Below are 18,371 nucleotides of genomic sequence, written 5' to 3'. Positions count from 1 at the left end.
GCACAATTCTGAAGATAAGTTTTCAGTTGTCTCGCTAGGCATGGTGGTATAAAATTTTGTATCAATAGGAGTACTGAAACTCTTCACAATGTAAAATCTTTATGCAAGCTCGGCGGCAGATATACCGTATACTCATTAATTAACTACGCACGCTTTATCTGTGGTATAGTCATCGTGTATGTTCAAACATTTATCAATGCTGATACTTTCAGGTTATCGTCGCACTATGTAATACTTACTTGCCTGCATCTATCGCAATAATTTGTACGTCTAAGTATACCCTGAAAAGTCTACTAGCATATCTTAATTAATTCTGGCGTTCTTGTTAACGGAAAAAACAAGACCGACAATAACAAGAAAAGCAAAACTTACAACGACAACAATGATGAAGACGACAGCTACGACAGCTACGACAGCTACGACAGCTACGACAGCGACGACAGCGACTGGTTGAGAAAATTTCTCTAGCTAATAAACTTCAAGCTTTAGAACTATTTGTTCATGATTTTCTTAAGTTTGAAAAGTAGTTGTAAGAAGCTCTTTTTAGTTTAATGTTTAACAATCTCGAAGACATATAGCTTTATTGAAGTATGCCCAGGACAACTGTCCTGTTAGCACTCTGTTACGTTTCAGAAGCAAATGTGCCTGTACCTATCGCAAAGTGCAAACTTGACCCATTGGAAAGTATAGCAACAATATACCATCTGTCCTGATTAGACAATGTTAGCATAGTTTAACTTCTTGACACCTCTAACCAAAGAATGGACATGTGTTCCAGTGACACTTACGTACACTACTATGTACATTCTTCGAGAAGTTATTATATTTTTTTATGAATGAGTTTTACAAGGGATACATACATACCTACATGCACATGATCATATTTATTGATATGCAAATTTCATATCAATCAAAATTATTTCTTAAGCATCAGTCCTTGTTATAGCCGCATATGATTTTCGAGTGTTTCTTTAACAGTGAAGCTGCAAAGTAAATCCACAACGCTGAAGCTGCGTTTTGTAAGCCTATTGCTAAGTCAGCCTTGATAGGTTCTGCCTCATTGATCAATAACGAATATTATAAGTGAAGATTTCAATTTAGTCCTGCCCGCATGTCAGCAGAAAATATCGCCAAGTGATTCCATATAAGATTGCTGAAGAGTTGCAGGTAACAATCTTTACTATTTGGTGGTTCGCCAATCAGAACAGCTGAAAGTGTCGTCTGATGAACATCATTTGTTATATCTTATCAATCTGAGAATTTCGTCAGATTCCTTCTATACGCAAGAGGGATGGTTGTCGGTATATAGTTTGTCAAAGAACATGAAAACATTGTTTTGGGACTATTTTCCAGCTTTCTCTTAGTGGAATCCCTCCAAACCAGAAAAAGAAGGAACAATGTCGTGCGCGTCTAAGATAGTAAAGACTGTAATGGCGTCTAAGGCGTTATTCGTTCGAATCGTGTATGCCATCCACGCCAGTGTCGCTGTTATCGCCGCAGCTACATTCACTCGAAACTTCAACATATATTTTTTCCAGTTATTCCTTCTTGTGTCAGCAGCGGAATACATCTGGACGATCAAAAAAAGTAAGAAAGGAGAATGGAAATGGTAAGAGCTCTTCACTATTTACTTGATTTTGTTTCTTCATGATTTGATTTTGTTCAGGCTAGATACTTACATTTATTGTATTTTATATATGAGTCTAACGTGAAGTGACGTTACAATGACCTATGTAATTCTAATGGTGATTTTAAGGGTGTGTTAGTATCGCTATTTTCGTGTTCTCGTTGATTTTTTTTTTTCTTCAATGACTGCAGAAATTATATTATAATTTGACAAATCGCAATGTAATTCCTTGCAATACCACAAAATGGCGTTGGTGTTGTCAGGGTATCATGGTAACCTTGCATGCACGTTAAGAGCTTCTTTTAATATATGATAAACAATGGGTATATTTTAGGTATCATTTATTACCCACAATTCCTTCTACCTGCATGGTGCTTCCAAACTGTACATGTATCTAGAGAAAGTGTATTATAATATGTATAAACGAATCAAGTTCAGCTTCTTGGTTGACTTTGATGTTAACACTCAAAGGACACTCAATTGATCTTCATCACTTTCCACTTTATCACAAGTGTACTTTACTGCTAATGCTTGGAACAAATTGTTGGCAGAAGTAACCAAAAATAGAAGAAATATGCATGGTCATTATAGAAATGACGCCAAAAAGGGGTATTGGAACAAGTTTGATTAAATACTTGATGGTTAAGTTAGGGCTAAGTTCTTTACTCTTCGGTGGTCCTGTAGAGATTGATCCTATTTGCGTTGCGTTATTCCCTTCATTCGTAATATATTAACTTAAATAAGTAATTTCCTGTATGGCGAGACCGATGCAACTCTATCGGTCCATCACAGGCTGCTTCCGAAAGGTGATTTTGTTCTCCGTTTATACCGCTCCAAAATATGATACACTATATTAACCGTATAGGCGGGTCAGAACTATAATATATGGGCCATTCAATATATATATATATATATATATATATATATATATATATATATATATATAGTGTGTAAGTCAATGGAAGCAATTAATTGTCTCTTTAATTTGAATTATCTCCTTTGTCCACGTGCTGCAGGCCTTTAACTCTTACCCTCTGAGTCGTCCTTTTTCCAGCTAAGAACCTGTGTAGCCCAGTCACATATACCTCCCCTCCCCTCCCCCTCCCCTCCCCTCTCCCCTTCTTGACTTAGCGTGCACGGCGCAGTGCTTTACCCGGATTGCAATACATGTACACGTAAGTGCAGTACCACAATATAGGGGAATGTCAACCATATATGAAATTGAGGTTATACACTATATATGTAAAAGCATACAGTCTTACACAATTATGCTTACACCAGAGAGTACGGTACTTAAGCTGTCTTAGTCCACAGACACACCCACATACCAATACTAATTACTTTCATTTAATCCCAGATAGTTCTGATTGTTCAAATAATACATATATATACTCGGCTGTTATGTAACATTATGTTAAACCAGGTAACTACTATTAAGCCATACTAAAAAATGCCAAATAAACCTATAGGATATAAGGAGACCAACACTGTCAACATACTTCATTAACCAAAGTACTGGTACCATGCAGTATTAAGGGAGATTGAAATTTCCATATCACCACGTGACATTGGATAATGGACAAACAGGATGGACGAGTTCTGTCTGCTATACAAAGAGCAAATCTTTCCGGACACATACTTCTGGTTTTTTGGATTATGGTGTAAAACCCTTTCAATGAAGAGAAGATTACGACAAAATATTATAACAATAGTACACTGTATTACAAAGAACAAAAACCTCTTACGTAGTATATCAGTGATACCCCGAAATAGACTAGTTATATCACGTATTCTGAACCACCAAAACTTGTGTTTTCATTACTCACTCAGTTTTTACTTAATTTGGGGTTCATTTATATAATGTAATATATGTCACATATTATAAACCAAACAGCTCCACCCGACACTTGTACATATATGTATCCCATCCCGTGCGAAAGTTACCGAATAGTTTTTTTTTTCTCCCATTGTTAGATAATAACGAAGGTTACAATTTCATTCAAATTAGTATAAACATGTGAATACATCTACTGGGAGGATTGCAGGATTATTTTGTTATTTTTTTAAAGTACGGATTTTCTCAAGTTTTGTTCAGTATATCTTCGAATCTCAATTTCAAAAATATATAGTTATCACAACATATTAACATTTGTAAACTGAAATTTGTCGTCGTTATATGGATGAAAATGGAAAAAGTACAATTTAAAAAAAAAAGAATAAAAGAAGAGCGGGAGTGAAGCAATAACACAATGATCAGCTTAAAGGGACAAAATATAGTCTGGAAAGGTCCAAAACCGAGTCTGGATTCTGCAATAAATATGAGTCCGAAACAATTCCGCGTCCAGAGCAATTCGAACCTGTTGTACGCTCGAGTCCAGTGTAGTAAAAAACAAGGACTGAACTCAATAAGTTGTTTTCAACTTGTCAAGACTTTTGTATGTCATTTATGTTCTTGTGAGCACCAGCCTATAGTATTCAACATATATTTGTGTTTTTCATTCGTTTTTATGTTTATATCAAGTTATAATTTCTGAACAATATCAATACTTTTTCTTTATTTCAAAGTGTTAATTGTAAATCCATTTGACCCCATCATGGTGGATATTTCTAAATATTGTTTAACCCATCATAGGAACTAACCGAATGAAACGTAAAAATAATACATCTACAATACAATGATTTATAGGTATTAGCTAACGTAATGTTATCTACGTAACTGTAAACAACATGGTATACAATGGGATACAAAGTGAAATTAAAGCAATAAACACGTATATGTGCCGTCCTACAGTAACCACTTTGAGGAGACAAATAAGCGACAACAAAACAAGGTATTCATTCAATTTTACTATATATTTTTATCTCTGCTACCTGAATATTAAAAGTAAAAAGAGCTTTTTCAAGACGTTCAAAATTCCTTTAGAAATTCATGTAACAAAATGCTTACAAAATAATTTTCTGTTCGATCCAAAGAGTGATGTTATAGAAACCTTGTAGTTTGATATACAGCTCCATGTCGAATGATGTCACCACAACATGCTGGTAGTACATAGAGTGGTAGCCATTTTAATTAACTTTGCTAGTGTCTTCGAAATGTATCACTGTTTTAATAGCTTTTAAGTACCACAATTATATTTACGAGTCCAACTTCTGTTCAAATTATGCAAAAACAACAAAATTGGAATTTTAAAGTTATCTAGTCAAATATTGTTTCTAAAAATTGTCTGCCGTAGGCAACGAAATATAAAGAATTCAATTTAATTAATTAATATATGTACATCACCACCATCGTCGTCATCCACCAGGGAAGTTGATAGACGAGAATCAGGAGCATGCCCCATTCTTCCAATCCCACCCCCCCCCCCCGGCCAATCCCTTCAGTTTTGAATATGACGGGAGTCCAAAGCATTTTCCAAGGTATTAGCATGGTTCTTGTTTCCAGTCGGCAACAAGCACGTGATGTTGTTGTATATTAATTAAGTTGCGAACCTCGTGAATCTTAGTCTACTAAAGTTGAAGGCTGAGAGGTTCAATAACGAAGATAGAGTCAAATGATGTTCGGGCTTCATTTGCATAGCGATGTTGAAGCATCAACACCACGTGAATTCACCTGTCCATATGTCATGATTCAAGTTATACAATTATAAATCATATATGCACTGCAGTGTACTCCAGGGTGTTGGTGTCCAGGGGTCAACGGACATTTGTAAACTATACTGATTTTAATGAAAAATGATAATATATATATATATATATAAATGCAATGGAGGTAAACGACAAAGGAAAATGAATATATATAAATGAAAATCGTAATGAGTTGGAAAATCAAGAACAGTGAAAAAACTTTCAGCCTCCACCGAGATTCGAACCACGGGCCTTCCGCTCTGTACGCGGACACCCTAACCACTAGGCTATGGACGCTGATTGTATGTCCAGAGATTCGAAACCGGTAAGGAAGATCGTAATTCCACTGTAGGCGTTTGTCACCTGTATCGAACAATACTAGTTTTGTTTTTGGTGACATATTTTGCCTTACTCTAGAGATCAAACATGATGCTGACCAACTCGAAATCATTTGTGATTCCTAAAGCCGGATCTCGAACGAGATACTTTGAACAGACTTTATGTTAATGCAATGGAGGTAAACGACAAAGGCAAATGAATATATATAAATGAAAATCGTAATGAGTTGGAAAATCAAGAACAGTGAAAAAACGTTCAGCCTCCACTGAGGTTCGAAACCGGTTTCGAACCTCTGGACATACAATCAGCGTACAGAGCGGAAGGCCCGTGGTTCGAATCCCGGTGGAGGCTGAAAGTTTTTTCACTGTTCTTGATTTTCCAACTCATTACGATTTTCATTTATATATATTCATTTGCCTTTGTCGTTTACCTCCATTGCATTAACATAACGTCTGTTCAAAGTATCTCTTTCGAGATCCGGCTTTAGGAATCACAAATGATTTCGAGTTGGTTTGCATCATGTTTGATCTCTGGAGTAAGGCAAAATATGTCACCAAAAACAGAACTAGTATTGTTCGATACAGGTGACAAACGCCTACAGTAGAATTACGATCTTCCTTACCGGTAGAGATGCACGACGTTAGCCTTATAATATGTTGTCCATGTCAATGGAGTAACGAATGTATGCAAAGCAAGAATGTTTCAATCACAATAATTTGTAGCAAAACACATTCCTTTGAATTGTCAGCTATTTAAGTTTATACTACACATGTAATTAATACCAGTAACTTCCCAGATGGGATAAAATACTCCGCATCTTCAACCTTGATGCTCCTCTCTTTTGATATATCATAGCCGATAACTTATTCTGAGTATTGACTTCTGACCACGCTCCGTATAATACTACGGTACTCAAATCAATAACACTTGTTCGACAACTCATGTCGCCCCACTTATAAAAAGAAGGTAAAATAATTCTATTAAGCTTCACTGAGCAGATGGCGTTCGTTTGGAGACAATGTATTTGTTTTGTTAGGATGATTTTGTTAATAACAAAATGGTGGATTAGATAGCTTACTTAATGAAGGAACGTCTATCTTAGCTTTTATTATTATTTATATTCATCTCGCTTATACATTCCGCTGCGTAACCTCTGCATTATTTATAATTCATTTTCGACTTTATTATAGATGACTGTGGCCGGTTGACACGCACTCTGTTGGACAAGTAATATAGTGTGCGTTAATCATGCCCAGATGTAAAATTGTGACGTTACTCACCGTACAGTTACATATGTTACATACCGTATAGTGTGTTCAGTAAATCCTGGGTAATCAGGACACATTTCATTCCTTTCATCAAGGATACAACGGGGTAAAGGGTGCCCGGAGAATTTAATCTCGTGGGAAGCATTGATATTACAAGTTTGTTCATTTAACGTTCAAACTTAATTGTTCAGGCAATATTCACAAAACCTTATAGCACATCTCCGATTTTTTACCCAATAATGAAAAAATGGGTTAATTCTTGGTAGCATTATTTGTAATAAGCTTCAAAATGAATTACTAATGTTTCATGTTGACGTCGAAAACCAAATGATATGTTATATCTAAGCTTGCCCAACCCTAATGTTGTGGCAAACCACACTGTATTTATATCAATTTCTTTACTGGTAGTAACATACAGAGGGCATGCACATGTACTTTGTATACCGTGTTTAACGAGGGATTATTAATTCGAAACAATCAAATTTAGCACTAGAACTGTATTTGCCTGCAAATACGCAGTATGGTAGTGCGCGTGGAATGTTTGCAGTGTTAGGAAGAACTTTGGGGCTTTCATGGTGTTATTTTGGGGCGGACAACACACCAGGCCTGGGAGTATAGTCATTTAGTTACCTACAAAATGAAGGCTTTTGTTAACGCCGTGATAGGCTCAGAATTAGGTTGCCTACGCAGCTTACCTCTGAGACTGCAAATGTACAGAGACTATATGAAACTTTAAGATTCAACGTTCAGTCATGTAGGTATCGTTCACTTGGCACTGCAATAACAAGAAGAGGATTTCAGGACAGCTTAGGGTTTTAGGGGTTAAATCACTGGTTGTCTTCACACGTATGTCGAACTGAACATTGTAGCCAAAATTAAATTTCATTCTGTATTCGAAAGCATGTCAAGATTCAGAACGAACTTCGGATTGTTATCCTAATTCTCATCGTTTCTTTCTTGTTTTTCAAACTTTTTTTCAAAATTTAATCATGATTTATGAAGCAATATCATAAATCTTTCAAGCTCCTTTTGTAGGATGTTTGAAAATAAGTAAAATAATGTTAAAGTAAAGAGAATGACAGTGAGAAATGAAATATATACGTACTCACTACAAATATCGGACTAAAGAAATATATTGTCATCGATATAAGCTTCGCTATGAGACAAGCCCATATCAATTCCACTCTGTTTAAGGCTCTTTTAACCACTGAAGAAATTAGTCTCATTTCATCCGATCATATATTAATGTATATGAATTATTGCGTGCAACCGTTAACTTGTTGTCATGGATATATGTTGTATACAAATTTCAGTCAGGAATCTGATCTCCCAGACATAACAACCTGACAAAAAAAAGCGAATTAATGTCAAACTTATTAAAATTGTAAAAGTCAGATTTTCATTAAATGATGTTCGGGAGAGAATGGTTTTATAATGTTCAATTTTGCGTTGGATTTTATAATTGATCGAACCTTGTAGTATTCAAAATATGATCGTAATTCCCCCTCGACCTGTGTGGGTATACAGTCACACGATTGCTCCTGGTAAGTGAGTCATTAAAGATTATCAGTGGTGTTCCCAAATTTTTAATGCTAAAAATTGCTAAAAGTCTTCCAAAGGACATTGCTGGAGGTTTTGACTCAAAATTCAAGGTTCAATTAGACACTTAGACAATTAAATGTATAATTAAAGGATACATAGTTTTCTGAGGTTGGCTGTTTGTAAAATGCTTGTTGAGGTCTGGACAGTCGTGACCATTATTTGATTTTCTAGCAGTTTTGTGGACAATATTTGTAATCTTTTAGAACTGAATCAAAGACAGATAATTTGTTGTCTCCCAAGTTTGTATGCATTTTGGGGTTTTCATATATAGATACCTCATGGTACAACAAGAGTACCAACTTTCCGACGACAAACTTTTTGCATTTTTGTTCCATCAATGTTTTGGTTTGAAAAGTGATGTTCAATTTTGTGCTTAAGACACAGAGAAAGAAGTGTTTAATAATAATTAAAATGTGTATAGACAAAATAATAATAATTGGTCAAAAAGTGTCGTAGAAAAATGAGCGGTAAAATCATGTGATAGATTCAAGTGTAAGAAACCATCTAGTGCTGATTCTAAAATAATATGAAATATAGAAAATATTGATTTTCAGGAGCGGTGGAGTCACAAGCGGAAAAAGACTCCTAGTCTTGTGAAAATACTCAAAAAGCGTTCTCTTTCTTGGAGAAAAGAATCCTTTCCATTTTTTTTATTAAAGAATTGTATTTAAAATGTTAGAAGATTGATCAATTAAGAAAGAAGAAATTGCCATTTTTGTAAAAAAAAAATGTAATTACAGTGTGCTCTTCAAATACTGGAATTTGTAGGACAAAACATTTTTTGGGGGCGTGAAGCATTGAGGTAATTTGTGATGACCTCTCAAGTCCAAGTCACATTCGCTCTGATCCTAGTTTATGCTCTCCCACAAACCCCTCCCCTCCCCCTCCCACCTATCGCTTAAAGCTGAGTAGTCATATATACTTCAGCCATAAAGTAGTCGGACCGTTGTGGTATACTGGTTGGTTTCGTGAGCATTCAAGAAAGATGAGGATTAGTCTTCTCCAATACAGTGGCTCTGCCTTTCTCCATCTCCACTCTAGCTATCATGGTGAATGATGTAATTGTTATCTCCACTCCCTACATGTAATGTATAGGGAGATGAGATATTACACTTCACGCCGGTGAAACTGGTCTAAATTGTGCGAAAAAGTGTTTCGCGAACCTCCGAGACCGCAATTCCGATCACGTCCAAACTTGGTGGGTATAGGTGCCTGACCATGTATTGTAGACTCCATTCCATCAATCATTACAACTCCATGGATTGCCATCTTGTTTACCATTGTAGAACACTACTGACATTCTCCTACGATGGTTACAAATATTCCCAATATCTGATGACGTCACACTCCAGTCTACATCCTGGACGATTAGCTACATTGATTATTATTTAACCATTCTTTAAGGGTAAAACAAAATTTGTTATCATGAGACTAAAACCAGACGGAAGAATTCTGCTAACGGAGGTTTTAAAATTATCATTTTTTAAACTGTGTTACTCCGGGATTTCAAAGAAAGAAATGAACCTACAAGTCACGTGATATAACTATAGTTTTGACCTCGTCAGCATCTGATGGTAATTGTCCTTCTCGTGTGTGTTTCCTCCTTGAAAAAAAAGAAGAAGAAAACCAGTAATACAGGAAGTGCTGTGGATAGTTAAAACATATGTCCCAAACAATTCAGTATTTGAATCAATTTACTTGCCAAGATTATGGTGTGAATATTATGATATTGATCCTTCATTGTGATTATACGTAGTATTAATAGACGGGTAATGCAGCATGTATACGCAATGACTGTATATAGATACCCGATCAGGCCATAGACTTGAAATGAGAAACAAACATCGTCGTCTGCGGAGTTTTCACATATAGATTTTACTTTGCATTTTGGTTGACAGATTAATTCCACAATGCCCTGTTCATGTAAACCTCATCAAAAGCAGCCGATTCACACAGAGATTACAGTAACTTTTATCAATCTTAAAGTTCTGTACCACAGTAAATACTGGATCGTGCTGACAAATCTGATAAATCGGTAGCATGGTTTTATTAGGTTTACAGTAACAACTAAGAGTATGTGTAATCCCAACAAGTCAAAACAACTGGATTAGTTGGAATTACACATATCCTCAGTTCTTACTGTAATCATAATAGCACATGCTACCGATTTATAGCATGATCCAGTTTTTACTTTGGTACAAAACTTTAAGATTTACAGTAGTAACTGTGTTCTCTGTGTGCATCGGGTGTCCAAAGTCACACCTACTCAAACTAATGTTTTATGCAGACTCTTCGATTGAGAATTTACCCTTTGAGAGTGTTCACACTGTTCACTCTTTCAAAGAGTGAAGTCATCATTTTAAATTTTCAAATGTAGGTCTAATGAAATTAAAATCCTTATTATTTGAAGAGATAAATTGGTATATGAATTCACTTTTAGGTGGCAAGCGTGAATTTTACTCACTAAGGGGAATCGCCATACTGGACATTATCGAAAAGGGAATTCTAACTCTTTGAATTAAAAATTAAGTAAAGAATCCATAATAAAGGTCTAAGATATCACCGACAGAATTTTACCAATAGTTTATTGTTTATGATGTAATTACTTGTTATAAGTATACCATTTGTCGCAATACGATTTATCTGCCGTATTTCACTCAAATATCAAAAGGCATCGCTTGCACGTGATCAGGACTTGTTTTCTAGCATTTCGTCATCGGCATGATGAAAAATAAGACCTTTAGCCCAGATCATATGATGCAAATTCCAATAAAGTCAGATCTAGGTAAGGCTACATGTAATTATAAAGAGTGGCTTAGACTTTTAAGAGAGATGTTAAAAATCGACTCTGATACTTATAGAGGAAACTATGCATGCACTTACTTCTTTATCTACATATGTGCGAAGAGGTGCTTCCGCTAGTAACACAAACAGCTGTTTGTGCACGATTTTAGGTTGTAATGTAATATGGCTCAGCAATGACTTTCAGTGAATCACTCTCAAAATGTAACTTGTAGACAGAAGTAATAAACGTCAAGAATCATAAAATTCAAAATTATTCAACTCACAAATCACAAATCACTTTCTGTATGTCTATTCAGCTAACATTACAACCCCGAAAATTCGCGATAAGGTATTCTAGTCACGTGAATATTTGACCAATCGCTACACTACGTATGTCTAATTTGTCACCTATGTATTGTTGGTGATATCGCAGCCTGAGCACTGAAAGGTTCAAAGTTGAGGCAGGGTTAGTGTTGATTGTATACGTAACAATAGAGTCGTTACACCATTGCAAGTCCATCCAACATATCATTAACTGGTATGAATGCCATAAAGTTAGGGTTATAAATAGGTTAAACATAGTGTTATACGGAGGCGATGACGTCACTTTATGTATATATACACTACTATTTCATATATATATATATATAGATAGATACATATAGATATATCTAGATATATATATCTATATATATCTTTATATTTATATTTATATCTTTATATATATATATATATATATATATATATATATATACTGTGACGTCATTGCCTCCGTTGACCGTAAATATGATTGTCAAATATCAAACGTAATGTGTAGATTATTACATGTCTATCTGGGTGTATGTGTAGTGTGTGATTGGTCAAAACGTATCTATTTTATGAAGAAAATGGATCCTTTTTTCCCTCTTGTGATACAGTCATACATTTCCTTCATGGAAAAACAAGCAATCATTTAGGTTGTGTACATAAGTAAAAAGGATTAGAAGAGTCCTACCGTATACATAAAAACAAAATTAAAAAAATGATATTTAACCTAACCTATATATGATTTAATATTTGCATGGGTGTCATTAAGTCTTAGGAATTAGGTCAGGGATTATAAATAGCATATCATGTTATGTGCATCTCACTTGTGTCTGCAAGCTGAGTACATTCGTATTCAGAATTTTCGCAAAGAAGATTTTAATCACATATTGGTAGCTTTAGACAATGGCATGTTTTCCAAATTCATTTCTTAACGATGCGAGTTTATGAATAAAACAGGTTAATGAAAGCGAGTGTCTAGCAGATCCAGCACTTTGTTAATGCTCACTTTTAATTTTTTACGGTAATGCATATATGAAGCGTGAACGATCGTAATTGAGTTGAAATTTCATTTCTTTGGTCACCGGAAAACGTGGGTTTAACACAAATGAGCACAGTACATGTACCTCTGAAATGTCTTCATTCTTTCCAAGGAGAAGTTAAACTTGGGATTTAATCTATTTCATTCGATCTAGAAATGTCACTCATTCAATGAACATTAAATTCATCGAACATGAAAAAATTGGTCTCCGGCAACAGATATTAAAGTTCACGAATAAATCTCTCCTTGTTGTACTTAATACGTTCAATGTATGTCGATGACAAAAACCAAAAAAATTCCTAAAGACATTTTTTTTATGAAAATGATTAACTTAACAATTAAGTATGAATTGGATACCTTTCCTCTCGTCATTAATTCTGTTGCTATATTACCTTTCAGTACTTAATTTTTCTTGTCCTAACTTCCCACCTCTTTGAGGAGAACAATTGAAAGAATAAGAACTTTGTAGAATGTGGGAGGGGGTTGGCGGGGTGGTGGAGGGGGAGCAGTGAGAAAACGATTTGACGCTAATAACGTCACCGATTACCATTTACAAATATCCTTGCCCAGAAACGTAACTGTACACAGTGCACTTTCCCTTTCTTATATATGATTAACGTCTCGTCATGCAGGGTGTTCCACATATAAATCAAACCACAGATGAAGACAAAGTTACAGGGTAGCAAAGTTTAGATCCGTAACTATGACCCTAGAATACATAAACATTTAACAATTCATAATTCATAATGTTATGTCAACTTTACCCTTTTCATACTTCAAATAGTAACGAATTTCGTGTCGTCGATCGGTATCTCCTGACTGCCTCAAGTTACAGTTGTTCACATTTCAGAAATTTTATTCATCCCAGCTTGATCCCACTCATTATCAGTGTACCTTCGAAATTTGATCACCTACATTTAGTGATTTGCAAATCTGTCATTGCAAATATAATGGTCAGTATTGTTACGCTCAATTAATTTCACATATGCTCCTGAAATATTCGATAATACCACATGTTTTTTATTTTTTATTAAAGCTATGATTCGAAATGAACCTGATATCTTTCAAAACTAGAACCAAAATGAAACACATTCCAAAGAGAGTAACGCAGTAATCTATAAATGAAACCATATTCGAAGAGAGTTCTTTCACCATATTTTATTTATTGTTGACTTTGCATCACAGGTTCTTACCGAGTGTCGTTATTTACATAGCCTGGCTGGTTCCTCAGATATTTATTCTGGAGTATACCGCCAAAGCGAAGCGAAAACACATCCTAGAGGAGATGAACAAACCTCTGAACGCTTGTCGAACAAACCTGGCCGGGTACTCATCCCTACTTGATAGCAATTTCCTGACTGTCAATCTGACAACGATGAACAGTGACCTTAACTTCTCTGGTGACGAGGTAAATAAATATAGTTAATAATCATAACAGAATATATGTATTTATATATATACATACATATATATATGTATATGTCGAAATACTGCGTTGCATATGATATAGAAATACATGGAGCTCGAAAACATGGTTGATACTATGAAGAAGTAAATTTATTAAATTGAAAAGTTGCGGGTATAACCCCTCAACAATGTAACAAACATACAACTAATAAGACGCGTAGAAACACAGTCTTTAGGGATACGATAAATATATATATATATATATATATATATATATATATATATATATATATATATATATATATATATATATATATATATATACAAAGGTGAAGATGTCTCATTCAATTTCCTGCACAAATACAGATACAATCATTTTTACCGAACGTTGCAATTTTCGTCATCCTTCATCCGATACACACAGAGAACACAGTTACTAATGTAAATCCTAAAGTTTTGTACCAAAGTAAAAACTGGATCGTGCTATAAATCGGTAGCATGTGCTATTTTGATTACAGTTAGAACTGAGGATATGTGTTGTTCCAACAAATCCATGCAGTTGTTGGGAATTGTTGGGATTACACATATCATCAGTTCTTATGTAATCCTAATAGCAGGTACTACCTATTTATCATATTTATCAGCACAATCCAGTGTTTTTTTTTTACTGTGGTTCAAAAGTTTAAAGATTTACAGTAGTTACTGTAACCGCTGTGTGAATCGAATCGGCAGTATCCTTTATACGTCCATGACTATATTCTCACAAATTTGGAAGTTGAATCTATGTCACATCAACAGGGTACACAATAAAACTGTCACGTGTTATTTACCTCTTAATCTGTAGGATTACCATGACACTCTCCGTCAGCTAGCTGTCCTACTGCAACAGAGTATGATGTTAGTGTTCATCTTAGGTAGATGGTTAGGACCGAAGGGCTCATTGACACGAGAGCAACTTTCACAGTTACTCCTCGCATACGTGGGCATGGCTGCAGATATGCTGGAATTTATCACAGAAACCCTCACGATACCCAGGGTAGCGTGTAACGACATGTTCTTCACAATAGTAATGGTTCTGTGGTCCTGGAGTTTGCTGCAGTTCACGTTAGGTTTAACCGCCACCAAGCAAAGGAAGACACGTGTAGTGGGCACGGCTAAGGCTCAACAAGAGGGGTGTAGTGTTGTACATGGCGTGAGAAGTTTTCTATTATGTTGCTGTGGCGGTGAAATTTGGGCTTTATTGGTGAGTGTCATCATGCAGGACGGACCATATTTGGCCATGCGACTTTACCTGTTGATCAAGTTAAGCGAATTCGGACAGATCTTTTTCACGGCTAAAAATGGCATTCTGCTATGCCTTCAATTATATCGTATCGCTGTGGTGGTTGGAGTGGTTGCAACAGGAAAGAAAAAGACAGAGGACAACAATATTGAAGAGGATTTAGAAGACGATCCGCCATATAAACTTTCATATGTCACTACTCAGAACGACGGAAAGACAAATTCTACATCGGATCCTCCTGCTATAACCGAACAGCATCCTAATGACATGAAAATATGAAGGGGGGAAAACCCGACACAATCTTCCATGTCATTTTCGTACATCGATAAGCGAAATGGTGGTTAAATGTATAATGGGGGATGACGTATGTATTTTCAGTATCATTTATTGAGACAAATTACAGTAATAAAATCTCGTTAAACTTGATTGTTACCAGAGTTGGTGTGCACGGGGATAATGGGTGATAGCAACGTTAAATCCATGACTCGAAATGGGTTAAAAAGTCCAACGATGATTAATGGAAGTTAAAATACCCTTTAGAATTTCCAGGCAATGTCGATGAACTGGTTAGGTAGCCTGGTTAGGGCTTTGATTTGTACCGTCATTTAGGGAAGGGGCAATGTCAAAACGGGTGAAGCAACTTTGCGCCAGGGTTCTGATAGAATATGAAACGAACAGTATGAATTTCCGAAACCTCCTTGCATTGTGCATTCACTATAACTGAGTTACCCTATAGCAGCATCATATACAAATTTATAACAGGACATATTTGTCCTGATTCCTTCATTGTATAGCTAATCTGGCTTTTGGTTACAACTACTGAAAGTATAGTATGAGTTTCAGCACTGTCTTTTACGCAGAATTCGAGTCAATATTTCTCTCAAACCTGTTCAGATCAGACTTTGCCGTTTATTTTTAACAGACAACAACGTTTTCTTATTAGTTCATAGACGGACGTAATCTTTTACGGCGTCAAAGTATCTTAATAATATAGAAATTTGGTGATTTATAATCACACGTAATCTCCTCGACAGTATTTGTGGGTGAAAATTGGTTCCCCTTGAATGCATAATCCCAATTGGGGGCGTTACAATTTTGCTGGTAGAGGGAAACATATTGTGGTATTAGAAGATATACAGGCTTGGTAGCATAGAATCTCTGTATATATTTGTAGCTGCGCATGCATAGAACGTATTGTTATCGTGACTACCATGAAAATTGTGATTCAAACAATGAAAGTAAATTGATATGTTACCACGTCTGGGTGCTAGACGTGTTTATACAGACATTCCTGTTTTCTCGTCCTTCACATTTAGTTAATTAGTAAATATGTAGGGTCCCCACATGTAAGGCCTAAATGGTTGGCATACCCATATAGCAAAACCCATACATGTGGGGACCGATTCTTTTTTCTTTCTTTTTCGAATCGATTTAAAAACTTTTGAAATCTAGATTTGGCCCTGGGTCGCGTTTTTGAGAACTTCTGACCCATAGCTGCTTTCTGTTTTTCTAATATATTGAGTCGATGATTTTAAAGGTGAGTCAAATGATCGTTTGTTTAAATACAGGCTCTCTCTCTGTAATAAGCGGTCTGGAATGGGGGTTCTTTTGCGATGTGAAGCAGGCCACATTTATATCTGATCGGCTATGAACCTGCAACTAATATTGAACATCGCGCGGGAACCATAGAGTCAAAACATTTTGTTCATTCTAGAGTTTCTTTACTATTGAACAATTTAAAAAAGTTAAAACCGTGGTTTTCTTCAGTATAAAAACACACCTTACTTTGATGTAAGTGTGATTTTTTTCATTTATCTGCAATGTTGTGAGTCTTAATACTGAAGTGAATTTGTGCTTCTTGTTAATAACATATTTATGATTGTGATAAGAAAATGAAAACGCAAAAGTATTGGTATAATATAAAATGCTTTTTAACATGATTTATGAATTTTTCAATACTTTACTGAATAATATAAATTTGATGTTATTGAATAAAGGTGTAATGTACAAATATTTTGCAGCATTGTATATAATATTCTGCCATAACGTATTTATACAGTATTATGACAAACAATATATGCGCATGAGTTTGCATGTATCCTTAATCGTGCATACACATGACGATCGTATCTGACCTTTTGAGAATATTGAGGGTTGAAAGAGATTGTTGTCTAGCATTGTATTCGAACAGCCGATACTCATAGTACAGCAACTACTGTTCATGTCCCACAATCGTGCATCGGTAATTACCACTTTGTGTTCGTCACACGGTAACATGTGGTACAGGTGGCACTGTAACAAATGCAAAGCGGTTAACTTGTTCCCATGTAAGACAAAGAACAGCGCGACTGGACAAGGAGTCTATGAAGATGACAATGCCTCCTAGATGTAGTAAAGGAGGTACGGTACCGCTTGATTCCAGTTCACACCTCTCCTTAAATTACGCCATTTCGTCATGCCGAGAGCGAAGAAAGGCCATGTTTGAGTATATCCATAGGCCTACTTATAGCATAAAACGACTAGACACGACTTCATTTTAGAATCGCGTATTAATGAACTCGCACTAAATGGTTGGTACAGCAAATACTGTTTATGTCCCACAACCGTGCATCAGTAAGTACTTCTTCGTGTTCGTAACACGGTAACCTGTGTTTACAGGACATTAACAGTAGTTACTGTACGAGCTATGAGTATCGTCTGATTCAACCCACTGAACATAGAGATGCAAGTCCTCTACTCAGCTAAGTGTAACTGTCTTGTATTGGTCAATTCAGGGATTATAATTTCGTTCTAGCCAAAAATCTCTTTTAATAACTTTATCAATTGTATCCATAGATACATGCACTGTCCCAGACTGTTCTTTATAAGCTAATAAATATTTGAGATTGATATAAAATTGATATCGATATGCCATACTGAACTATGTATTTTTGGAACATTATGTTATGATTGCTTAATTTATTTGCGTCACACACTCCCTATAATAGAAGTATAAAACAAGATAATATTACTACATATGTGTTACATAAATCTCAGTGCGGAGCATTATTGGATCTTAACAGTTTATTATTTTGCTAATATATTAAGGGTTTC

General features: G+C 35.6%; 1 protein-coding gene across 1 annotated transcript; it reads left to right on the top strand.

Annotated features, from left to right (window-relative positions):
- The first annotated feature begins 1,162 nt into the window (after positions 1-1,162).
- LOC139971097 (transmembrane protein 26-like) lies at positions 1,163-18,288 on the top strand. The gene is made up of 3 exons (XM_071977295.1): positions 1,163-1,609; positions 13,775-13,997; positions 14,841-18,288. The coding sequence occupies exons 1-3, from the start codon at positions 1,398-1,400 to the stop codon at positions 15,555-15,557; spliced, it is 1,152 nt and encodes a 383-aa protein (XP_071833396.1). The 5' UTR covers positions 1,163-1,397; the 3' UTR covers positions 15,558-18,288.
- The last annotated feature ends 83 nt before the right edge of the window (positions 18,289-18,371 follow it).

Source organism: Apostichopus japonicus, chromosome 8, assembly GCF_037975245.1.
Source record: "Apostichopus japonicus isolate 1M-3 chromosome 8, ASM3797524v1, whole genome shotgun sequence".
NCBI classification, from domain to species: Eukaryota; Metazoa; Echinodermata; class Holothuroidea; order Aspidochirotida; family Stichopodidae; genus Apostichopus; species Apostichopus japonicus.
Note: the sequence above shows the minus strand (reverse complement) of the source record. Positions and strands in the feature narration are given on the sequence as shown.

What these genes read in the sequence shown, in the direction of transcription:
- LOC139971097 (XM_071977295.1), top strand. Translation starts at nt 1,398, where the DNA reads ATGTCGTGCGCGTCTAAGATAGTAAAGACTGTAATGGCGTCTAAGGCG. An exon ending in AAGAAAGGAGAATGGAAATG is followed by an intron (nt 1,610 to 13,774) that starts GTAAGAGCTCTT and finishes TTTGCATCACAG; the next exon opens with GTTCTTACCGAGTGTCGTTA. An exon ending in TTAACTTCTCTGGTGACGAG is followed by an intron (nt 13,998 to 14,840) that starts GTAAATAAATAT and finishes CTTAATCTGTAG; the next exon opens with GATTACCATGACACTCTCCG.